The 26,723-nt window shown below is 35.3% G+C and overlaps 1 protein-coding gene across 2 annotated transcripts in view; it reads left to right on the top strand.

Annotated features, from left to right (window-relative positions):
- Window positions 1–26,723, top strand: part of LOC130228996 (coronin-1C-A) — a 116,066-nt gene that overhangs the window by 86,624 nt on the left and 2,719 nt on the right. For both annotated transcript variants that reach the window (XM_056457540.1, XM_056457541.1), the window contains 8 exons: window positions 8,678–8,800; window positions 11,888–12,017; window positions 12,492–12,673; window positions 17,276–17,395; window positions 17,569–17,673; window positions 20,096–20,241; window positions 21,254–21,311; window positions 23,957–24,199. In XM_056457540.1, coding sequence (XP_056313515.1) covers window positions 8,678–8,800; window positions 11,888–12,017; window positions 12,492–12,673; window positions 17,276–17,395; window positions 17,569–17,673; window positions 20,096–20,241; window positions 21,254–21,311; window positions 23,957–24,199 — 1,107 coding nt within the window. The remainder of the gene's footprint in view (window positions 1–8,677; window positions 8,801–11,887; window positions 12,018–12,491; window positions 12,674–17,275; window positions 17,396–17,568; window positions 17,674–20,095; window positions 20,242–21,253; window positions 21,312–23,956; window positions 24,200–26,723) is intronic.

Below are 26,723 nucleotides of genomic sequence, written 5' to 3' on the forward strand. Positions count from 1 at the left end.
CATTCTATTAAGAAACCGGTTTAACATATTTTTTTATCTGGGCAGACCAAAAATGTAAAATGGGTAATGAGACCCCTCCTAATTCTCTGGGTTTCAGTAAAGTAGAAATTTTTTATTCTGTTTTTCTATGCTGTTGGAAACGCTGCAGGTACTTGAAGATGTGCTGTTGTTCTGATGATCTGTATGATGATGTTCACATGATAAAATAAAACAGTATTTTAAAATGCACCATTTAATAAGACACAAAATAGACACATCAATAAAAATGTTTATTTAATAATAATTTAATATTAATCTGACCAGTTAACCGTTAATATTCGCTTATTGAGCGGCGGTTGTTGGTTGGCAAAATTAACCGAAATGAGCATCCCTAATCTCAGTTATTATTTATTACATTTGCTTAGTTTACATAATTTATTTATAATATTGATAATATTCTTATTATTTTATTTGTTTAAAGTATTGAAATTTTTACTACTTAAAATACATTTATAAATTAAAAATAAATAAATCTGTACTACTTAAAAATAATAATAAAATGTGATTAAAAATTACATTTTTAAAGGTCTTTACTATTAAGAATATCTGAATAATTATCATGTTTTCAATTCATTTTCAATGCTCTTTGATGTTAAAAATGTAAAAACACACATACAATTTTATTTGGTGATGGAGTGTATTGAGAAAAGAATAATTTGAATTATTGTTATTAATAATAATAATAATAATAATAATAATAATAATAATAATAATAATAATAATAATAATAATAATAAAATGTAATCGGAATAAGTAAAAAAAATAAATAAAAAGGTTTGTGAAGAATTTTTTTTTATTAAATTCATGTGCCGTAAAGGTATAAAGAAATATAAAATGTATTTTTGTCAACAACAAAAAAGCTAAATGAATTAAAGAAAACTCTTATTAGTGATTGATCACCAGAAATAGTTGATCACAAATCAGAAAATATGTATCTGCAGACATTCATAAAAATATATCTGATGAAAAAGCACACATCGTGTAAACATTTTTGCACTATCACACATCTTGACGCATTCTGGAACATTGAAAACCTAGTAATCAATCTATATCTGCATTTTTGTTTTACTTTTGCTTTGATATTTAGCTCATTCTTTTAAAAATACCTTCTGACCAAAACAAGCTGTACATAAATGAGCGTGGGTTAATAAATAATAAAGCAAGCCCAATCTATAATCTGTATGCAGATGATCACTGCTGACCTTCTGCTCCAGCGTCAGTGATCCAGAAAAAGCAGCTGGCATTAATGCCAGCAGATCAATATATATATATACGGCTTATGCTTGTGTGCTTCTGGTCCTCCGGGTTCAGTGGATTTGAGTTACTGGTTCCTACTGGAAGGTTCCATTGAGGAGTCGTGTGCCCTTTTATCACCTTCCTCCTCTTCCACAATCGCTTCCTTCCACACGTCCATGACTAAACAAAGTTAAACAAATGGAAGGGATCATTGCAGGAATAATGTTCTCAGTTTGTTTTCTCTTGTGGCATGTGGTGGTTAAATGACTGCTGGATTTGAAAAGAAAATATATTTTTTTATTTTACCAATATTATTTTGTTCTTTTTTATCGATGTATTAAATTTTGCTTTTAAAAAAATAATAATTTTAAAGTTATTTAAATTAAAATTTGGTCAAACTTTACAATAAGGTTTCATTAGTTAATGTTAATGTATTTTACTAACATGTAAAGATGCAACATGAAATCTGCAATTATAGATTTGGTTGTACGATTATAGTCTGTGGAATAATCATGGCTTCACAGTTATCACGATTATTCTGCATTCATTAATTTCAAAAGACTACTAATTTAGTAAATCGCATTGTATAGAATATACACATTTGTACTCCAAAGAATGAAGCTGATAGATCAGTTCTTGTCACATGGCTTGTGGTGCGCTTGCAGCATTCTTTCAACTAGGAGCCTGGAAAATGCGAGTGATTTGTGCCGCTCATCGCTGCTAATATGTGCACGCAAGCCACACACCTCCATTGCAATTAACGAACTTGCTCGCTCAAAAGACGGGATATGTAAATGCAGGGTGTCCGCGGGGTCTTAAGTTTTAAAAGTTGACAAATCAATGAGAAAATTAATGCCCTTAATGTATTAAAGTCTTAATCCGTTTTTACTAGGTCTTAAATTTTGTTCAAGCGTTGTCCAAAGTGTTTGATTCCAGAAAAGCAGAAATGTATTTATTTTCCTCGATTGGTTCGGGCCGGCCAAGCTCCTCTGTCTGGGTGATGTCACGTAATTTGCGGCAAATGCACGAAGGTGATGTGATGCTTTCCTCATGTAGCGAAACCTTAGAGCAGGGCTATTCAATCGACGGCCTGCGGTTTTTTTTTTTTTTTTTTTTTTTTTTTTTTTTTTTTTTTTTCCTCCAGCCCTTCAAATAGTCTGACCAAGACATCAAAAATAAATTTAGTTCAGTCGAAAAAAAGCGGGTATTGTTATGAAGTGACGTTCATCTGTTTAATACAGCACGACCTGCAGTTAAAGGCTGCGCAGAGCGTGAGTCACCTGACATTAAGCAAGTGAGAAGCGCGAGCAGCCGAAAATATTTGTATGCTTAAGCTTAAAGGCTTCTCAACGCCGCGTTTCTGCTGCACGGAACGAAACTGCTGCAGCTAAACAAAGTTATGCCACCTGTTTATACACCAAGGCTAATTTGCACGCACACTGGATTAACTATAGCAGCGGGCAGTTCACATATCGCGTCTTTTCAGCACGCAAGTTTGTTATTTCCAATATTAGAATATATGCCAATATGCGTGCGCAAGCGGAGCGACGTGCTCATGCCTTTCAGACGCACCGAGTAGAAAACATCTCACCCCGTAGTGGTAAGAGTTGTGCGTGGCTTTCAGTGCAATGATAACAACAGTTCATTTCAATACTTACCTAATATAAAGCATAAATTTACATTATACGTGATAACCGTGAAACCATGATTATTCTTCAGACTATAATCGTACAACCAAAGTCTATAATTATTGCATGCGTAAATGCAGTTCAAAACAACATATGAATGTGTCTGAATGATAAAGAAGCCTACTTAAGCAATGCACTGCTTTTGTTGCGCTTTGAAATATAACATTTGAATGTTTGTTAAAAAAAGCCACATTTGTACAATGCACTGATATTATGTAGTTTCAAATTACAATATATTCACATTTTAATGTAGAAAAATACAATGTGGGTGTCTTAAGGAGCAAAAATACAACATAGGGGATCTTACAGGTATATATGCTGTTGTGTCATCACTCATATTGCCAGTCATACCTCTCCAGCCCCTCATTTGGGATGCTTTCCATGAATTGGCCCCCATGACTATTATTATTATTATTATTATTGTTATTATTATTCTATCTCCTGTTTCTTTTTTTTGATCAAGTCAGAAAGGTTGAAAACTAGCTGAGATGAAGCTGTCCTCAGCACATTTTTAAAAATATGGAAATACTTAAGAACTTGTGGTTACGTGACGTCTTTTTCCCTTCAGATGAAGATCCATGTCAACAGCACTCATTCCATCTTGACAGGAATTTGCGTCACATCCCTTTCAGCACATATAGCGTTGCATCTTTATCACACATCGCAACTTTATCACACTAGTTTCATTCCAACACATACATCCTAGTCATTTTTGGGCACGGGTGACGGTTAACGGACTGCTGCCCACATCTGGACTTTGAATCAGTGACTTTTGTTTTCGTTGGCGGGCAGCAGTACAGTTTCAGGACCAGTCCGTCAGTATGTTTGTGTAGCTGTTGGTGTAGTAGATTGTTTAATCAGTGCTTCAGATAGTAGTGACGCCACTTCTTTGTGTTCTGTGTGCAAGTTTTCTGGTAATTTCCTCAAGTCAAAACACCTCTTGCGCAGTTTAGCATCTCCCTTTCTTTCCCATGATCTCTTTCTGTGAAATGCTTCTCCGTCATCCAGACATTCTTACTTGATTATTTCCATTAGAGTTCTTCAGAAGAAACACGAGGGGTGGTTAGATCGCTGAAATAGCTGTGAAGACAGTAGTTTTTATTTCGTGCCCAGACTTGAGCAGGAATGCAAACACAGAGTGGTATTCTGCACAGGTGGGTTGTGTCCTTTTCTACAGGCTGGGATTTGAAGAGTCCTTGGGTGTGTTCTGTTTGACCGTTAGTGGACTTTAAAGTATTCCACCATCTTAAGTGAAATACCATTACGAAGGGAACGTAGTCATATGAAAGGGCACTGAGAACAGTTTTGGGGAAAAAAGTAGTGTCTGCTTCAATTAGCAAGAAGCTAAGATGGAAATTTACCTTAAAATTAATGATGTTTAAATAAAATGGAGACTGTTATTTTTAATTACTACCAGATGTGAATTATTTCAGGAATTTGAAGTGTGTGCTGAATGGAAATAGCATCATTACGGTTTAATAAAATAGACCCATTTCACACAACTATATTACTTTAATTCTTCTATTAGACACCAAGGCAGATACGTGTTTATATATCTATTACTCTGTCTATCTAAAATGCTTGAGTATGTATTGTGTAAAGATGCTTAATGCAGTGGTTCTCAACTGGTTTGGCCATGGGTCTTTTAAGATCAAGCCATGCACCACTCTATGACCAACTCAAAAACACTTTTGCGACCCACTTTTCACCAGTTGAGAAGCACTGCCATAATGCATGTATTTACATAATATGTATTTAAGGCCTGGACACACCAAGTCGGTTTTCAGACGTTTGGGTTTGTACAGTAGGTCCATCAGGCAGCATCGTTCCGGCTATCTGGTTTGGTGTATTCCTCATGTTGCCTCTCGGCTGGATAACAATGGAGCTTGTTGACCTGATCCGGCTTATAGAATCAGTGTCTGGTTGTTGACTGAAGAGAGTGCTCTGACTGTATTTCGGCAACAAATTAAAGATGTAATTACCTTCCTTTCTCAAATATTTGCAAATAATATGGATTATTAGATTATCAGACACATTTGCAGGAGCAAATCCCTCAGTGGTAAGTGACAATTACTGTGATAATGGTACTAAATGGTGCTTTATTTTGTTGGATGTTCCAGTTTCCTGTTGTGAAAGAGAAAACCAATATTGCCACCCACAGGTCCAGAAAGACACGTCCTCTTGTTTAAGTTTGGGGGGCACATGCACGGAAAGTATGCAGTGTTTTGTTGAGCTGCTCTCTAATAACATTGAATTTCGAATAAAACTCCCTTTTTCGTATCTTTATTTTCTTTAATAACTATCAGTCATATCTTGGATCTGTTTTTAATAGTTGGAAGTAGGTTTTTATTTATTTTCGTCACTTTTTTTGGTGTTTTTTCCTGACTTTTCCTGTTCCTTCGCGTGTTCGATCATGGCTCCTAGAAAGCCTTCAGAAACCGTGGTTTCTGTCAGGGATGAAGTCGCCACGTGTGACACTCTGTCTCAGGGATATGTGAGTGTTATACTGGCTGCAATAAGCTCGCAAGGTGACGATCTTAAGAAATTAATAGACTAGAAGATGACTGATTTGAGTGGTCGGCTGGGTACACTGGATTCGGCGATGGCTAATTTGCAGTCGGAACAATCGGGCTTTAATCTAAAATTAGTGGATGTGGAAGATGCACGGAATGAGGTGGACTGGCATGTCGGAGGAACTGTAAAGAAGTGCCAGCTGAGAATAAATCATTATAGTCTAAGCTCTTGGTTAAGTTTGCTTTCTTCTGTTTGGTGTATTCGGGGAGGGTAGCATTTTGCTCCAGATGGAAACAGACATTAGTTGGGAGCACAGTTGGGTTTCATCTGTGCTAGTTGTTTGATGCCATCTTAGTGTGTACCGGCGTTTACACAATTATGCAATGCTGTCAAACCTCAAACTCTTCATAACTGGAATTTTTTCTGGACGGTGTTCAGAATGGACCTAAATTGCTGGTAATGTGAACTTCAGCTCATATCCCATGCTCAGGGGAGCTCATAGGGAGCAGTGCCTGCCAGTGATTGTGCTTTCAGTGATGTCATCACACCGTAGGCAAAGCAGCAACAGGCGCGGCCATAACAAAAGTGTGTGTGTGTTTGTGTGCTGGACTTCTGCACACTGCACAATGTGATCAGATGACACCTGATGATCTCTCAGGCCTGTGCAGAGGTCAGAGGTCATGACCTGAAGGGCAGAGGGGACTGATGTCATCAGGAAGTCAGCTGACCTGGCATGAGACCACAGCTGGGCCTTTATTTGACTGCTTTGTTTGCTCTGTGCCAGAGAGAGAGGGAAATGTGTTCGGTCTCCAGGCATCTGCATTGTATAATGCTATTACATAAAGCACTCAGATTGAGGAATAATGCTGCTTTTCACATACAAACATGAATTGGATGTGGTTGGGAATATTGGCTCTCTTTCTTTTAGAAGAGTTTACACAAAAAAGGAGTGTCGGAGATGCATCAATTAGCAAGATTGCATCAATTAGCAAGAAGCTAAGATGGAAATTTACCTTTGTCATTGCAAAATTAAAGACATTTGATTAAAATAGCAGCTCTGTGACTGTTGTTTTTACGTACTACCAGATGTGAGATGTATCAGGGATTTGAAGTGTGTGCTGAATGCTATAGAAATCCTAGGAAATGTAGAGAATGCCTAAAATCAAACGTAAAGGTATGAAATGGTTGCTACTTTATACATTGCCTAGGCTTTCTATAGAATGCAGAGTTGCCATGAGGCAAAGTACAGTAGGTGACAGTTAAGTATGAGCATTACCGCCATGCCTTGTACTGCCACCGCTCTAAAAGCGTAAGAACTGGGTTTTTAGGTATGACCGCAGTTGTGACTATGCTGACACGGGGCCGAAGGGAGGGGATGCGAACGGACAGAAATAGCCCATACAGTAGCTGTAAATACAAATAAAACATTCAGTCCTGTGAACCCAAATAGGCGGTCAATAAGAGGATGCGCTTTTTTAAACAAGCAGAATTTTTTCTTTCTGAAGGCTGTTCGTTCTGCATGCGTGTGGAAGAGAAATGAACAGAGCGGTTTCATATCTTGCAGTGTGCGCACGTTTAAGATTTGAGGTAATAACATCGCCATGATGGTCAAAGAAATCGAAACATTCTTTTCCCCCAACGCAATTTAACCTCTCACCATGTATTGTATCTTTTCTAAAACATACAGTAGTGTAAAAGCATGTTAATCAAGCAAAATTATATTTTAATTAAACGCATCACATTACATAAGGTACAGTACACATACAGTACCGTCCTATTGTGTAAAGGCTAAGCTGAAAATCTATGGTTAAAGCGCTACTGAGCGGCCGAAAGCTGCTGGCAGAAGGAACATTTTGAAGTGGTGACATCTGTGTGTAACTGGCCTACCCCCAACATTTTTCCCACCATTGATGTTGGCGGTGGCGCTTGGGTCATTGTTTGATGGCGATCGAAGCGCGTGAGTGTTGAACTTTATTGTAAGACAGCGTATTGATGGTACGAGGTTCCAACACCACATCAATAGCAAACATCCACTTAGATAATACATTTTCATGTAGTTATAATTTTTGTATATTTTGTAGTTTTTCTGTATTTACTGAGTGTGGGTTTGTAAAATGTTGATGCTTTGTTTTTACTCTGTAAAGGTCTGATAATATTTTCTTCCAAATGAAAAAAATATATAATTTTTTCATTATTAATTTATTTTGGTTAGATTAACAAAAAAATTTCATTTGTTTTGAATTATTGAACATTATGGCTGCGTGTATACGCTTTATATTATGCTAAAAAACAGTATGCGAGCTGAGTAGTATATCCGAATTTATAGAAGTACCCGGATGACCTACTACTTCCAATGAGATTTTGAAGTGTGTGTCCGATTCACGCTACGCTATCCTATGATGCCCGCAAGATTTATGAATAAAAGTGAAGCGACACAACTGACCCAGGTAGGTCACGTGATTAAGACAAAATGGCGGACGTAGTACTTCCAAGTTCCATTCATACTACTCACATTCATGCTGTATAGAACGTACTTTTCTAATGGCCGAGTAGTAAATTCAAGTTCAAATGAATTACCTACTGAGTAGTGGGAAATTTCAGACGCAGCCTATGGTTAAATGCTGACTTTACTTTTATGAATCTTTTAAGTAGTTTTACAATTGTATGAAATCATAACTAGTTTACAAAATAAAAAGTTGTATTTAAATATTTATTGCATTTTTACAAACAAATATTCCTATAAATCACATCCTGAGATGCTGAGAATTTATGTTTTATTTTTTTTGTGGCTGTGTGTGGTAACCACCTCATTTAGGCTTTTCTCACACTCTGCCTGAACCTCCGTGTGACCTTTCACTCCTAATGAAAGGGTCAAGGGCCTGTCGCACACGCACCTCTGTCTCTGCTTTTGAAAACAGAGCTGCAAGAACAAAAGCCGCAATCTGTTTTTATTATAAATCAGCTGTCGTGTGAAAATGATTCTTATGTTTGCGTTGAATGACCGGATGAGCTATTGTTTGAACATTTGGAAATGAATGGCTTTTTGCTACCCCCTGATTTCATAAACGCAGGCTGGGCTGCAAGTGTTTGTTTTGGTGCCACATAGACATTTGCTGGCATTGTCAGATCTCATTACACTTACCAAAAGAACTGAATGCTTTCATATTTAGTCTAATATTAAGCTTTGTCTCTGTTTGCAGTCGGGTCGTATAGACAAGGCCTACCCTACAGTATGTGGTCACACCGGCCCGGTTTTGGACATCGACTGGTGCCCTCATAATGACCAGGTCATCGCTAGTGGATCTGAAGACTGCACCGTCATGGTATGTCAACATTTCTTTCTTCACTTTAGACTTCTGAGAGTCGTTTTACAAGCATTTTGTGTTGGAAAACTATCAAATTTAATATAGATTATTTACATTTGGTTGCAGTGTTTGTTATTTTTACTAATTAAAATAGAGAGAATATTAGTAGGTTTTGAAATAATAGTATTTTAAAGTCTGCTTGAAATCAAAATTACAATGTTTATTTTGCTAGCTCGCATTGTTATCCTTAAGGTGAATAATTCATCCGTGCAAGTTAGTCCTCTAAAAAAATGGTTTGTTTTCGTAATCTTCAATTAAAGTCTGAGCATTTGCTTTCATGTTTGGAGTAGCGATCCTTCTGTTAATGTCAACCTAAGGGCTTCCATAGCGACTGCATATTGGTAGCCTCTCTTACCGTTAGTTTGTTATGAGGGAATAATGAGCAAAAGAAAGCCCACCCCATTTAACATTGTTTCAATTAAATGTAAATCAACATACTGAAATAAGTCTCAGCAACTTCTTGTTCTCGTGGACTTTAAAGAACAATATAATTGTTATAATAGCTATTTTGACTTTTATTTTAAAGATTATTCATATTTTATGCTATACAAGTTTTGTTGTGCAGCATTTAACTGACAGAAAATGGAAAAAGAAAATTGTCATCAAACGGTCATTTTTATAATCATGACAGTTTTACAATAATGTAATATGGTAATTAATTATTTTCCCTATATAAGATGAGATGTTTTGTCAATGTCATTTTGATTTGTTTACATTTTTAAATAATTATTTTTATTTAGTTAGTTAGATTATTAGTTTTATTAATTTATGTTTCATATTTTCATCCTTGGGCCAAAATTAATCATTAAGCAGAAATTCATGGATGGGTAGGTGGATGGATAGGTAGGTGGATGGATGGATAGGTAGGTGGATGGATGGATGGATGGATGGATAGGTGTGCGGATGGATGGATGGATGGATAGGTGTGCGGATGGATGGATGGATGGATGGATAGGTAGATGGATGGGTGGGTTGGTGTATAGGTAGATGGATGAATGGATGGGTGGGTGGATTGATGGATGGATAGATAGAGAGGTGGATGGATGGATGGAAGGAAGGATGGATGGATAGGTATGTGGGTAGATGGATAGGGAGATGTAGAAAACAGCATTCATTCATTAATGAAAAGTAATAGCTATATAGTAATAGATAAATATTAAAATATGAATACTTTAGAATATTATAAAATGTCTTGTGTAAAATGCAACGCGTCTTTGCTGAATAAAAAGTATTAATAAAAGTATTTTCAAGCTAACTTTATTTGTAAAAGAAGTCTAAGTAATTATATTCAGTATAACATGTTAATATTCTGAATGAAATCCAACACCCTAAATATGACCTTTGCTTTTGCACTTCATGTTACTCTGCCTCAGTTGTTCCGTTATTCTCACATTACTCTGCAGCTCAGGATGTTTTCATTTTGTCCTGCAATAAACCAGACAATGTTATTGTGCTGTTTATTTTTGATGTGTTCTGCAACCCCTGTGGTCATTCTGAAGCTTGTTTATTGATGTTTGGATTTGAGATTTCTTTAATAGATTCTGTCATGTGAACGCAGCACAACTGGAGGCCTGCTCTTCTCCACTGTTTTACATTAGTTTAAGCCCAGCCTGAAGTCATTGAATCAGCGGTTACTATTTTAAAGTTGTGAGGTCAGTCTTGCTGGCTCTCCATTTATCACTCTGTTAGCCCTTATTTGGCCAGAAAGCAGAAAACAGCAGTGTGTAATGTTCAGTTGCATGTTAAGAGAGGCTCAAAGAACTTCTAAATCACTTAAGAGTAGTGTTTTTACTATATAAAGTTAAATGTACAACAGTATACTTTTGTTTCTTGTTTTCTTGCTGAGTAATAAAAAACCTGCTTTATTTGTCCTCTGCTGCCACCTTCTGGAACTTCATGATTATTATAAGGGTCCAACTTGATTGTTTCATCAAATTTTGCTATCATAATGTAATTGATGGACAGCTGGTAATTGATGATTCAGTGTATAATGAAATTTTTTTCATTTTTTACAATATAGGTAGGGCTGTTAATTCATAGTTTACTGTTATTCTTATTGTTAGAACGTGCCTAAAACGAATATTTTGTCAAAATGCCCAGTGTATGCATTAAAATTTGGGGTTACAATGTAATTGCATTTATTAATAATAATAATAATAATAATAATAATAATAATAATAATAATAATAATAATAATAGCTATTTAATTATTTATAAAATAACTGAATATTTATTTATTTATTCATTTACTTGTTGTTGTTGTTGTTGTTGTTAATATTAATAATAATAATTGTTATAGTTAATAATAATTAATAATAATAATAATAATAATAACTATTTAATTTATTAAATAACTTTATTATTATTATTATTATTATTATTATTATTAATACTACTACTGCTACTACTAATAATAATTATTATTGATAATTATAACTATTTTATTATTTATAAAATAACTATTTATTTACTTAATATTGTTATTATTATTATTATTAATACTACTACTAATAATAATAATTGTTATTGATGATGATAATAATATTTACTATTTTATTATTTATAAAATAACTTAATATTAATTAATTAATTTATTTATTGTTATTATTATTACTACTACTACTACTACTACTACTACTAGTAGTAATAATAATTGTTCTTGATAATAATAATAATAATAATAACAATTTTATTATTTATAAAATACCTTAATTATTTATTTACATATTATTGTTATTATTACAATTAATTAATACTACTAATAAAATTTGTGGATAATAATAATAATAATAGTAATAATAATAACTTTTTTTATAAAATAACTTATTTATTTATTTGTTATTGTTGTTATTAATAATACTGCTACTACTACTACTACTGATAATAATGATAATAATAATAATAATAATAATAATAATAATAAAATCAATAATAATAGTTGCATCTCTGGCAACTCAAATAACAACCATAGTTAACAATACACACCACATCACTTAATTAAAAGAAATTACAGGGGGTAAAAATGATATGTTGATTTGTTGTCAGGTGTGGCAGATCCCAGAACATGGGTTGGTGACTTCCATGTCAGAGCCAGTGGTGGTTCTGGAGGGTCATTCGAAAAGAGTGGGAGTTGTTACCTGGCATCCCACCGCCCGCAACGTCCTCCTCAGCGCAGGTAAGAAACATCAGATCATCCTGAAACTCTAATAATTGAAGAAATAGGTTTATTCACAACTATTAGCCCGGGGTTTCTGACATATTATTGTTCTTTTCGGCACTTATCCAGATGCCTATCAATACTTATCAGAAAAAGCTTAAATGGGTCAAAAACAGCTCCAGTATGTGTGCTATAGATTTCAGACATATTTCATGCCTCTATATAGCTTTATTTTTTGTCACTAAACAAGTGAATTTCAACATTAGACAATACAGAAAAGATGTTACAGAACAACAATTGAATAAACTCCAATTTGACAATCAAACAGATTTTCCACCTATTTTTGGACACCCCAGTGTAACCTATCATTGTTTTTTTTAAGTACTCATCTAGATGCCCTAATCAATGAATCAATCAGAAAAGGTTAAATGGATAGGAGACTGCTTCAGTATTTGTGTTATAGACATTCAGACATGATGATTTTCCCTTCAGGTTGTGATAATATGATCATCATCTGGAATGTGGGGACGGGAGAGTCTATGATAACTCTGGAGGACCATCATCCGGACATCATCTACAGCGTCTGCTGGAACCGCAACGGCAGCCTCATCTGCACCGCCTGCAAGGACAAGAAGATCCGCGTCATCGACCCGCGCAAGGAAGAAATCATCGCGGTGAGGATATTCTTACATTCATGTCATGTGTGCTTCAAAACCCATCATAAAATGAAATATTGCTTCACGATATTGGAAAAATCTGATATTTCCATTTTATTTATATTAAATATTGCGATTATCAATACAGTTTCACAAGGTAGTTTAAATAGCATTATTTGATGGTTTTCTGGGGAGTCTAACAGTATTCTGGTACAGAAATTGAATTATCGCAATGCAAAAAAAATATTTCTTTACTTTGTCTCGTTTCTAGTCCAAATATTTAAAAATTCTTAGATCAAGTCAAAATATTGTTTTGATTTCAACTTCAGAGGAAATAAGTCAAAGTTAAGAGTTTTTCCTTAAAACAAGCTACAGTATATTATCTACCAGTGGGGTACTGGGGTACCAGTAGATAGTAAAATAATCTTGTTTGTAGATATTTGGACTAGAAACAAGACAAAAATTCTAAGAATGTTTAAGAAAAAAAGGTTTGCTTTGGATAAATCAAATGTATATGCATGTAAATAAAGTAATTAAATATAATTCTGTGGCTCCTGGTCAACTATAATTCAGACTCAACATTGCATGTATTGCGATTTGACTATTGCGGATACGCACATTGCGATATCAATGATGATATATTGTGCAGCCCAAAAATAAAATGAAATTAATTACAAATACCAAAATCTTTGCCTTTTTTAATAAAGCTTGTCAGTAGCAAATATTATGGTTAACTAAAGCCAGCTGATCAAGATTTTCTGAAAAGATTTGTGAAATTTCACTGTTAAAGGACTTATTTTAGTATCTCTATTATCTGTACGTGTATGAATCAATTAGTTGATTTTATTTTTTATAAATCGAGTGATGTTATTAAATAAAAGAAATACTGTATGTGCACAATTATTAAAACTTCCAAGTTTACTCCCTTTTTTTTAAATAAATTCAACTTGTCGCTTTTTTTACAACAATGTGTTTACTCATCCTTATATAATGTGATTTACTGTATTAAGACCAGCAATATGACCAACCAACTCCTCCACCATTAACTTCTCTATCATCTGAGCCTTGATGTCTGTGAAAGTCCATTAGAACATTGTTTAGGGCACTGACATCACCAGGATGGAGCTGATTGAGGAGAGTACAATCATTTAAGTAAGCAGCGCTTTCAGATTTGTGCTGCACCTTCTCACAATAACATTGTATTCAAATAAAATGGCTTACAATGGATGGAGGTTAACTTGAATTAGAGGGATGGTTCACCCAAAAATGAAAATTCTGTAATCATTTACTCACCCTTGATTTGTTACAAACCAGTGTATGTTTCTTTCAACTGTTTAACACAAATGAAGATATATTGAAGAAAGCTGAAAACCTGTAACCACTAAGTTCCATAGTGTAATATAATTATAATAATATGAAAGTCAATGGTTACAGGTTTCCAGAAATATCTTCCTATATGTTCAGCAGAAGAAAGAAACTAAACCTGGTTTGGAACGATTCAAATTTAAGTAAATGATTACAGACTTTTCATTTTTGAACTCTCACTTTAATAAACCTTCTTTCTACAAGTTTTTTATTAATTTTTTTGTATTGAAATGTCTTTGAATGGTAAAAGCCAAAAAGCGATGGCCATGTTGTTTTTTCTTTTCATTGTTTTCTTTCACCTCCACCAGCCATTAGAAAATCACTTTGCCCCTATAAATCACTATTTTTGTTCACTAAACAAGTGAATATTGACATTAGACATTATAGAAAGGATGTTACAGAATAACATTTGGTACAACAACCAAATACAATAAAACAACTTTATTTTGATGGTCCATTTGAGTATTAGTAGTCTGTCTGCTTAATGTCTGTTGATACTGCTCCTTCAACAGACGTTTAACTGACTATAAGAAACTTTGCAAGTACATGTCAACTTACACTAACCCAAACCCCAACCTAACAGTCTACTGATAATCTAATGAGAATTAGTTGGCATGTAGCTGTATTGTAACTTAAATTCAACAAACGGAAGATCAAAATAAAGTGTGACCAAACAATTAAATAAACTCAAACCTTTTGACAATTAAACTGATATTCGAGCACTTTTTGGATTCGAAAGGTTTCACACTCCAGATATTATCATAAACAATAAATATCCCACACCACTACACTGTAAAATATATCTGTTAATTACCAGTTCCCATATTTTGTGATTCACAAGCTGTTTCTGTTTATTTATGGGTGTGAATTGCATTATGGGAGCTTGATCTCTGCTGTCGACTTTTGATGTTAAAAACTCTATAGTTTAACAAAGTGACTTTTATTGACATTTTAGTAGTTTGAAATACTGTATAAGAAATAAAATAAAGTTTTAAGTCTGTAATAATGAAAGAAAATGTAATGGCAGTTTATTACAAGGTTTTTGTACCATAACATCAACCCAGACAATATTTCACTTTAAACTAGGACTGCACGATATTGGAAAAATCTGACATTGCGATATTTTGTTTTTCTGTGATATAAATTGCGATTATACTGTATCTACAATTTCACCAAATGATTGAATAGCACTATTTGAAAGAATTTATAGTCGCGCTGTATTTTAACGTTCACGTCTTGCTATTAGCAAACCATTACCTATGACTTTTGCTTTAATAAACCAACTAAGCCGTTTCGAACTAACTTGCTTGCTCATTATTAATAAATATTATGGTATTTTAGATATTTGGTTAGGGAAGTAGATCAAGATCATGCAGAATATTCAGTTTTTAAGTACTAATAAGCAGCCAATATCTCAATAACATGCATGCTATTAAGCAATTATTCAATAGTGAGCCTTAAGTGTTACCAAATGTATTAATTTTGATTGATTGGGATGATTCTGTAGGGAAGTGAATGATGCATAACATGTAATAAACAAATTACTTGCAGAAATAAATACAATTAAGCAAAAATTAAAGGGAAATAAGCAGTGCATCATTTGTGGTTTTGTATGTATAAATGTAAAAATTACACTGCAAAGTCTTTATTGTAAAAATAATGCAATAAAATAATTATTTATTAAACTTCCAATTGACCCGTCGCTAAGCCCCGCTTTTATGCCTGGCACATCTATTACAGTGTGTATGCGCTGGTGTCAGACACTCCCAGGGATGTCTGGGGTTTTTGGCGAACAGGTGAGATATCTGAGAAAGCCAGACAAAAAAGGACTGCAGTATGCCTTACAGGGGTATATTCATGACATAATAGCAACCGATTAGAAAATAATTTAATCAAAATTGAAGCTAGGTTAGCCTAGCCGCCTCATATGCTGACCAATCAACAGCTTGGTTCATGCACAGCAGGAGAGATGAAATTTAAAAATAACCTAATAATAGCTAATTAAACCTTGATTTCTCTTTTTAGCCAAAAAGCCTGATAGACTATTGTTGTGCAATGAAATATAGCGTTAACCGACGAGGAAACACGCATGGACAGTGATTTCACATAATTCATTCATAGAAAGAACAGCCAAAAAGTGGAAATTGATGGATTTGTGCCGAATATTAGCATCATTGACCCATCACAATGTACAGTAGCTATAACTATCAGTATGTAAGTATATTGATTGCAAGTGCTCAGATTGTGATCATATCTCGGTTTTGTTCTGTTGATATGTAATACAAATATTTGTAGCTTGAAACAGATGGAAATATGATTGATGTTAGTATGACTACTACTGTGAGGGCTTAAACGGAGCAGTGCTCATAATATAGAGCAGGAAAAAAAGAAAAAGACAGCTGGGAAACATAACCACCTTTGTATTTTTGTAAGGAACACAGTTTAGATCTGTTTAGGGTAAGAGGTGTGCGAGTTATTGCCGTTGGTCTATCACTAAATGTGAATCTCAAAAACAAAACCAACTTAACTCCGCTCCTTTAGCGCCCCTCACAGAGCTTGATCCACGCTGGCATTTCTCTTCTTGGGTTTTTGGTTTTGAAAAGGGTAAAAATTCCACTACCCTGTCTAAACATTAGGGAAACCGGGTGTCAGATTTGCACAATTCATATGCACAACGCTTTGGCTTGTTTCCCTCGCTCGAAAGCTTGACAGAGCCCCTGCGCGTAGCTACGGTTGCTAAGCCACGATTGGTGGGTGGCGGTTTTTGGGTGTGGCTTAGCGAAGGGTCAATTGGCTAAAGGTCTTGTGCCTGAATACTTTAATCTCTCTCAGGCTTTAAAAACATAACATTTCACTCCGTTGTGGTTAAACTCTGCAGTGACTCCACAAATCTTGTGCTCTGAAATGGTTTGCTTAAGTGTAATCCTGACTCAGCATTGTATATCTAATCAGTGTGACTATTGCCGATCCCCACTTTTTAAAATGTTTTAAGGTTAAACGTTGTTGGAAAATAGATCAGGGTTCCATAATGCAATTCAAAAACATAAATAATATCAATAACAAAAATAAAAACGTGAATCAGAAAATATGGAAAACTTCTAATTTACGGATATTTTTTACAGTGTAAACGTTCTATCAGTATAAAAGCTTCTGAACAGCTGACGTGTTTCTCTCAGTACTACAGTGATTTGGACAGTCAGTTTTGGGTAAATGTAAGCGTTGTTTTGATTGTATGTCGTTGTGTCTCTCTGACAGGAGAAGGACAAGGCCCATGAGGGAGCGAGACCCATGAGAGCCATTTTCCTGTCTGATGGCAAAGTGTTCACCACTGGCTTCAGCCGCATGAGTGAGAGACAACTCGCCCTCTGGGACCCGGTGAGTTACCATGGAAACCGCAGACTAATTTAAAGCGTCTAACAGGTGCTCATGAATTAATACACACCAAAATACTTCTCTGTTCTTTTTCCAATTAAGCTTTCCGAATGAAGGTGCAGTTTCTGAGATTGGCTTTTTAAATTGGTCATGTGTTTGCTCTATTTGTGTTTCAGGAGAACATTGATGAACCTGTTGCTGTCCACGAGATGGACACCAGTAACGGAGTCCTCCTGCCCTTCTATGATCCTGATACTAATGTGGTCTACCTGTGTGGAAAGGTAAGCGCAACACACACAGTTACTATTCCAAAGTTTTGACTGAGGTGTGATTTCTTTTATTGTGCAAGGATAATTTATATACAGTTGAAGTCAGAATTATTTAACCCCCTGAACCCCCCCCCCCATCCCCTAAAGAACACATTTCTAAACATAATAGTTTTAATAACTAATTTCTTATAACTGATTTATTTTATCTTTGCCATGATGACAGTAAATAATATTTGACTAGATATTTTTCAAGACACTTCTATACAGCTTAAAAGTGACATTTAAAGGCTTAACTAGGTTAATTAGGTTAACTAGGCAGGTTAGGGTAATTAGGCAAGTTATTGTATAACGATGGTTTGTTCTGTAGACTAGCGGTAAAGATATAGTTTAAAGGGGCTAATAATATCGACCTTAAAATGTTTTTTAAAAAATTAAAAACTGCTTTTATTCTAGCCGAAGTAAAAAATAAGACTTTCTCCAGAAGAAAAAATATTATCAGGCATACTGTGAAAATTTCCTTGCTCTGTTAAACATCATTTGGGAAATATTTAAACAAGAGAAACGAATTCAAAGGTTTTCTCTCATAATTCTGTTTTCAACTGAAGGCCTAAAGTGACAGTAAAGATAGTTATAATGTTATAGAAGATGTCTATTTCTGTTGAGCGGGTCAACACTAGAAAAGTGGTCATAAAATAAATGAGCTGTTTTCAATGATAATAGTCACTAATGCTTCTTGAGCATGTTACTTAGATTTGTGAAGGATCATGTGACACTTAAAGGCAGGGTGCGAACTACATGTGAGCCAGGGGGAGCTCGGTTCCCCTAATTAAGGCATGGGCTCCGCTGAAAACATGATTTGTACAATTTTGGGGGCGTCTCCAAAAATATTGACAATGTGTTATTTTGACTTGCGGTTTCAGTATTGTGTAATGCGATCATGGATTAATATGTGTAAAAGGGCAAACTATCATTCATTCATACATGACTGTTATTTACACCACACTGTCAAGGTGTGGGGGCGCTGAGGAGCTAAGTCCAGTCATGTCAAAGACTGACAGCCAGATGTTTTCATATGGACACTGCTTATTCATTTTCCGAGACAAATTTTGTGTTAAATTTTATTTGCTTGGTACAGTAGGCCAATACAGTGTTCTTTTGTCATTGCTGTAAACATGTTGGACAATTAAGCTGAAAGCAGGTAAATTTGATCAAACGGAACCCCTTTCAATGGTGTTTCTTTCATTTTCAAATTCGCGATTGTTTTACCGGAGTGAAAAGGGAGATCCCATGACATTCTATAGGCGTTTGTAAAATAAAAAGGCATATACTGCCCTTAATATCATCATCTAGAAAAATGATGACGAGGTTATTTATTTTGATGTTAAGTGAAACATATTTGTTTGTTGATTTTTGTATGACTGTATTCCTCTCACAGAAGCACTGCGTGTAAAATTAGACACTGTTCTGTTGTTTGATCTGCTGTTGTTTGTGCATGTAAAAAAAAAACATCGATATATATTTTCAAGGGTCAAAGAAAGTTATTGATGGAAAAACAAGCGCTTTTTAATGAGAAACTACACCAAAACTGTTGTGGTGTTTTGTTAATTTAGCCTACATTGTAATATTATTTACAATTATATAAATATTTGTTTAATATTTTTAGATTTTGTTTAAACATGGCTGTTTAAGGACACAGATCCTGTGTGTTTTATAGCTTATATGTGGCAAGGGGACTCTCAAGATCAAAGTGACACACAAAAGTCCTGTGAAATTCAAATAAAAAAATTCAATGTTTCAGTCTGTTAGTTTTTAGGACATCTATTAGCTAGTGCGCTCCAAAACAGTGACACCATTCACGTTTAAAAGATATTAAACTGATCCAAAGCTTGCAGTTTGTCACTTTGGCCTAAATCAATCAACTTTTTGTTTTTTACGTCACTTCATACTTTAGTTTCCTGACCAATCAAATGCTCTCTAGTATCTGACATGTCCCGCCCCTTCTTCTCATTTGCTTTTCATTTGATGTGCTTAATGTCAACCACTCTCACTGGCAGTGCTGTGATAAAATCAAACAAACGCTATCGGCTATTTTTTGAAGGGCTTTTTTTTCAGTTGAGATTGTCAAACATTGAATAAAAAAATGCTAATTTCAAAGCACTTCACGGGACCTTTTAAGACTAAAGTTATGATTAAAACATCAAAATAGAAAACAGTTATTTTAAATCTTAGTAATTTACAATATTAAGATTGTGCTGTATTATTGAGCCTATTATACGCATCATTGGTGGGCATAAAAGACCATTCTTGTAAGCCCATTAAAATATCACACTGACCCCAAACTTTTGAACTTGAATATTTTTATTTTAGACAGTGTGTTGTGGTAGTAGGATTAGTTGTTTAGTCTCTGACTCTGTTTTTTCTTCTTCTCTAACAGGGTGACAGCAGTATCCGTTACTTTGAGATCACAGACGAAGCTCCGTTTGTCCATTACCTCAACACCTTTACCACTAAGGAGCCTCAGAGGGGCATGGGGTACATGCCTAAGAGAGGTCTGGATGTCAACAAGTGCGAGATAGCAAGGTAACTTGGATTATTACACAAGATGTATTTATGCATGTATGAGAAACATGTCAAGAATCATATTTCACCCTAAAACTATGATTTAAAAAAGAATTTCTGTTCGTTTTATTGATGTACCGTACTTTCTAAGATGCAGGTCATATTTATTTATCATGTGAAATGTGCTGCGGCTTATGAAACTTACAGATGTCACCACTTCAATATGTTCCCTCTGCTGCCGTGCTTGCTGTCGCCACCAATAGTATCTGGATGCAGCCTTTATGATGCAAGCTGAGATTGCATCACTCAGCGATGCAATGTCAGACACAATGCACTCAATGGAGTGAGTGACGTCACTGTGATGGGTTGGGTTAGGGGTAGGGTTAGGTGAGTGCATTATAAAACATTGGATGCACCTTAGATTGCACTGCATCAGCTCTGCATCCAGACCCATCTCGTCGCCACGGCAGTATTAAGTGCACACGCAGCTTTTGACCACTTGATGGCGCTTTAACCATAGATTTTCAGCTATGCCGTTTATCATAATCAACTAAACAATCCGTTTATTGTGGCATAGACTGCTTAAAAAATGCCATATTTTTTCCATGAACTCTATAGTCTATTGTTGTAGTCACATCAGTGTAACATTTTCACATCCCTAAACATGACACTGTTGAAAACTGCTTGCTTTACATGTTGGTCATATGACATCTGTGTGGCTCTTGGTCAATAAAGCCTTTGAGTCTTATCAGTGTAAGAGTAACCAAAAGAGGGCAGCACTAGACCTGATTGACTAAGGCCTCCTGAATCCTTCATTTAAGATGTATATTTTTAAGAGAGAATGTTGCATGATGAAAGATTCAGTTTTGGGGGTCTCTAACACTCATGCAGGATTGCTTGGTGTGATATTTTTATACATTACATTGTTTTTTTTCCTCTATGTTTCCGTTGTGTCTTAACTAGCCGGATGATTCCTAAACTAACATCTGCCTGTTCTAACTGACTTGTGTGCTTGTGTGTGTTGTGTTCTCAGGTTTTACAAACTGCATGAGAGAAAGTGTGAGCCTATCATCATGACCGTGCCAAGAAAAGTGAGCCTTTTGATTGGTTTTATCATTTATCTTGAGTATAGCAGCCCCGCGGGTTGGTCTGTGTATTCACAGCCACAACTTCCTCTTGCTTTTGGCTTTTGTCCACTGGCATCATTGTTAAAGATCTGTTCGATTAGTCCACCAGGCCGTTTGGAAACTCAGTCTGAAACTCTGTTTTTACACTGGGTTTGGTTTATTCAGTGCTGCTCCTCCTTTGCAAGTTTCACATCACAATACTTGATCTTAAAGCGTAGTTGAAGTCCATGTGAAGCCAAAATGTAACATATTAATTCTTAATTAACACACATTATTATTTTTAGGTGTTTTTTTGTAATCTATACTCGAAATCTGAACATTTGCTTCTTTAGTTTGCTATGATGGAATGATGAGCAAAAGAAGACCCTGCCCCCTACTGTATTTATTACTGCACCAAGGCAATGATTCTGGGGGAGCAAGACTTCAGAAAGCATTGTTCACCAAAAAAAAAAAAATCTTAATGTTCTGTTCTTTTCTGTTCAACCCCACCAAGTACATTTTTTAAAGGCGTCTAAAAGACATCCAAACTTGGCTAAAACCAGATTAAATTTGAGCTGTCAGTTAAATTCTAATAAAAGTCTAGCAATAGTCCAAAACTAGACTAGTCATCAAACAGACAGACTTCAGATTTATATTCATTTATTACTAGATATGTTTCCATCCAATTATGCGAATTAAATTTATGTGCAAAAAAGGAATATCACATAAAAGACGTGCGAATAAAACAGCGTTTCCATCCAACGAGTCAAAGAGAACAAAATAGCCACTTCCCATTAACTGGTGCCAAGACGCGGAGCACAAACAGCTCTGATGGTATTTAGTAATATAATAACACTAATACTGAAATGGTTCAGGCGTTTGAATGAACAAAACAACATTTCAGATGTTTTACAATGCTCTGCCGACTGGTTTGTCTATCCACACACATTTTTATCATCACATGATCTCTTACAAAATTACATGACCTTTTTTAATGTGCATACTGGTATTTGTTTGGTAAAAGTGTTTCCATCATAGTTTATTGGCATCTTTTCTTATTGAATAAAAAGTTTGTTCTACTCAGTTATGCACATATGTTTTTTTATGTACATATCCAAAATGAGCATAAAAATAGGTGGATGGAAACATAGCTAATGTCAACTTGATCTAGTTGTGGACTATTGTTTGATTTTCACTGACAGTCCAAATTTAGCTGTGTTTTAGCCAAAAAGTCTATAAAACACAAGCAGTGCATGCTGGGACAGAAGAATGACCTGCTGACCCAGACTCATTGTTTAGATTTTTACTGCCCATTTATAATAAATGTTTAACTTTAAATATTACAACCAATTAAAATATACATGTCAAAAAGTAATAGTGTGGTAAAAAGTAAGTGTTTGATATTTTAATAGACCAGTTTAAGAACAGCATTTACTGTATGTGAAAAATTAACATTACAATTATACTTACTGTCAGGTTTGAGCCATTTATGCTTTAATGTAATTTACTTGAACTATAAAAACATTTATTTCATTTAAAAATCAAAATGGTGGTGCATATATTTTATTTTAAAAATAAAACAACATATTTATTCTGACATGGATTTATACAAGTAATCATCCTAAATGGAGTCATATTTATTATATTATTAAAATAAATGCTGACAGATGAGGTAAAACTGGATGGTTTTGGATAATGGCACAAAAGTTTAAAATGGTGATTAATTTGTTTTTTGGGGGGATGCTGCACTAAGATTCATTCATTCATTTTCTTTTCGGCTTAGTCCCTTTAGTATTATTCTGGGGTTGCCACGGCGAAATGAACCGCCAACTCATCCAGCATTTGTTTTATGCAGCGGATGCCCTTCCAGCTGCAACCCATCACTGGGAAACATCCATACACACTCATTCACACACACATACACTACGGACAATTTAGCCTACCCAATTCACCTGTACCACATGTCTTTGGACTGTGGGGGAAACCGGAGCACTCGGAGGAAACACGCGCGAACGCAGGGAGAACATGCAAACTCCACACAGAAACACCAACTGACCCAGCTGAGGCTCGAACCAGGGACCTTCTTGCTGTGAGGCGACAGCACTACCTACTGCGCCACTGCGTTGCCCCACTAAGATTCTTAGTGGCAGCAAGGAAATTTTCACAGGATGTCTGATAATGTTTTTTCTTCTGGAGAAAGTCTTATTTGTTAGAATAAAAGCATTTTTTAAAAGCCATTTTATTGTCAATATTATCAGCCTCTTTAAGCTATATATTTTTTCGATAGCCTACAGAACAAACCATCGTTATACAGTAACTTGCCTAATTAACCTACCGCAGTTAAGCCTTTAAATGTAATTTTAAGCTGTATAGAAGTGTCTTGAAAAATATCTAGTAAAATATTATTTACTGTCATCATGGCAAAGAAAAAATAAATCAGTTATTAGAAATGAGTTATTAAAACTATTATGTTTAGAAATGTGTCGTAAAAATCTTCTCTCCGTTGAACAGAAATTGGGGAAAAAACTAAACAGGGGGGACAAATAATTCTGACTTCAACTGTATTTGTTTTGCATGATTCACATGATCTTGCAAATCTTCTCAACTAATTCCACTCTTTCTTGCATCAGTCGGACTTGTTCCAGGATGATCTTTACCCAGACACGGCAGGTCCCGATGCCCCTCTGGAGGCTGAGGAATGGTTTGAAGGGAAGAATGGAGACCCGGTCCTGATATCCCTGAAGCATGGATACATCCCAGGGAAGAACCGCGACCTCAAAGTGGTCAAGAAGAACATCCTAGACAACAAGATGAGCAAGAACACAGAGAACACCACTCCTGCCCACAAGACTGCCACCTCCACACCATCTATCGTGAGTTCAGTATTACTAGTCTTTTTCTATGCACTTTTTCAACACTGGCTCATTGTGAATACGTACCCCCGTATGCATTTCTGGAGAGCACAAATTATGTAGGCAGAGGTACGGCTGCTTCTGTTTGTTTTTGCACTACCAGCTGACCGCTTGCCTCCATATGGACGGCTTTTCCGCTGTTACCAGTTTGCCCAGTGACTTTCCGTGTACGTCACGGAGTTGACCGCAATGACAGGGTTCGAGTTCGGTGAAGAATGGTTCCGGAAAGCAAGTAAAACAAAAACTAAAGGCAAAAACTAAAATAAACAAGTAAATTACAGAGTGAGAATGTGATAAAATCAGAAAACGTGGGAAAAATCAGGCAGATTTTCTTTTACTTTTGATTTTTTTCCCACTGTCGGTTGGGTTTAGGTAAGGGTTGATCGGGTCAGTCGGTGCTTTTGAAAACATTATTGGTTGCGTTTAGGCAAGGGGTGAGTGGAGGGAATGATTGGTTGGTCGGTAAGTGAGTCAGTCGACAGTGGCCTCTGGTGGATTTATGCAAGAACAGCAGGCGTGAATGACACTCATAAGAGAAATTTGAGATCTCAAAAGCGTACACAGCGGCCTCTAGTGGATTTGCAAAAACTGCAACAACAATAAAAGTACCATCTGGGACGTATTTCCAGCTCTCCAGAAACGTTTACAGGGGCACGTATCCATAATGAGCCTGGGTTGCACTTCTTCCACAAACTGTATTGTTCTATTACCAAGTTTTACACAATCTCCATTGTCTGCATGATATTGCTTCATAGTTGTAAACTACCAGTCTCAGTTTAGGATCAGTAAGATTTTTGGGTAACTTTTGTTACATGTGTTGCATGTATTTAGTGTAGTAATTACAAGTAATTATATATAATTACATTAACACTAAACCTAAACCACATTCTACAACCGTAAGTACATGTAATTAATTACTGTTTTTCCATAGTTAAATGCATAGTTAGACTGTAACAAGGACATTTTAAAATAAAATGTGACCAGATTTTGTAATGTTTTTAAAACAAACCCATCAGAAATACAGTTAAAACTATATGGTTGTGAAAGATTATAATTTAAAATGACTGTTTCTTCTTGAATATAGTTTAAAATGTAATTTATTCCTGTGATTAAAAGCTGCGTTTTTGCTTTACTCAGTTTGCAGTGTCAAATGATTCTTCAGAAATCATGGTGCAATCTGCTGCCCGAGAAACCTTTATTACTATAATTAGAATTAGTTTTTAATGGGCATATTAGTTTAGAGTTACTGTTAAAATTAGAATGAATGTTTCCACAAAACTATGAAGCAGGACAAAAGTTCAACATTGATGATTATAAGAAGTTTTATTAATGATCGAGTGCCAATAATTCTTTAGAATTTATTTCTAAAGTATGTTGCACTGAAAATTGGAATAATAATGGTTAAACTTCAGCTTTTTATCAGGAATGTGTGCAATTTTATAGCTCCGTAAAGTAATAGTTATTGTAATAATATTTCAACTTATTCATAATAATAAGTTGTCACATTATTGCTATAAAACTATTTAAAAAAATTAATTATCCCTAATGTTTGACCAGTAGTGCATAATGAGCACAGATTTGCACGGTTTCAGTTGGAGTTTTGACCCATAATCAGATAAATTGTTGTATTGTTGAAGGCCAGCTTCTCTTTTTGGCTCATAAATGCTGTTTTGAAAGTTTTGAGGATGTTGTACAGCAGACCCAACCCAACCACATGACAGCAGCAGCCGCACATGTGTTTGCCTGTTAAAGCAGCTCAGGCTGTAATCACTGCCTGGAGACACAGCACTGCCCTGCACACACTCCACTGTTATAATCACACCTTTACACTTCCCTACAATTCTCAGACTTAATTATTTGCATATGTAGCATTGCTATAGCTAACTAAAGTATAACAAAATAGGGTTTTGTGCGTTGAAAGAAAACTAAAATGAATTACTTCTACAACAGGGGTGGGCAAACTCGGTCCTGGAGGGCCGGTGTCCTGCACAGTTTAGCTCCAACTCTAATCAAACACACCTGCTTATAGATTTCTAGTGATCTTGAAGACACTGATTATCATGTTCAGTTGTGTTTGATTAGTGTTGGAGCTAAACTGTGCAGGACACCGGCCCTCCAGGTCCAAGTTTGCCCACCTCTGTTCTACAAGAACCGTTAATCTTAGGAAAACATCAGTGTGAAAATTTGACGTATTGCCTTGGCAACTAATAAAGTTAATAATTAAAAGTTAATCATAAAATGTATAAAATTAAAATCACTTAATAAAACTAAATAAACTAAATATTCAGTTAAATATGAATATTAAAAAAGCTAGCTTACATAATAAAAACAGAAGAGTCTGTATGAAAATTCTCAGTTACTTTGGATGAGCTGGCTTTTTAACAAAATGAAAACTGTCATTGTAAACAGCCCACTCAGAGGAGGAGCTAACTAATAGGTAGGTTATGTCACCTGTCAGAGGGTGGATGTGTGCCAGTAGGCAGGG

The sequence above is a fragment of the Danio aesculapii genome, chromosome 5, assembly GCF_903798145.1.
Source record: "Danio aesculapii chromosome 5, fDanAes4.1, whole genome shotgun sequence".
NCBI classification, from domain to species: Eukaryota; Metazoa; Chordata; class Actinopteri; order Cypriniformes; family Danionidae; genus Danio; species Danio aesculapii.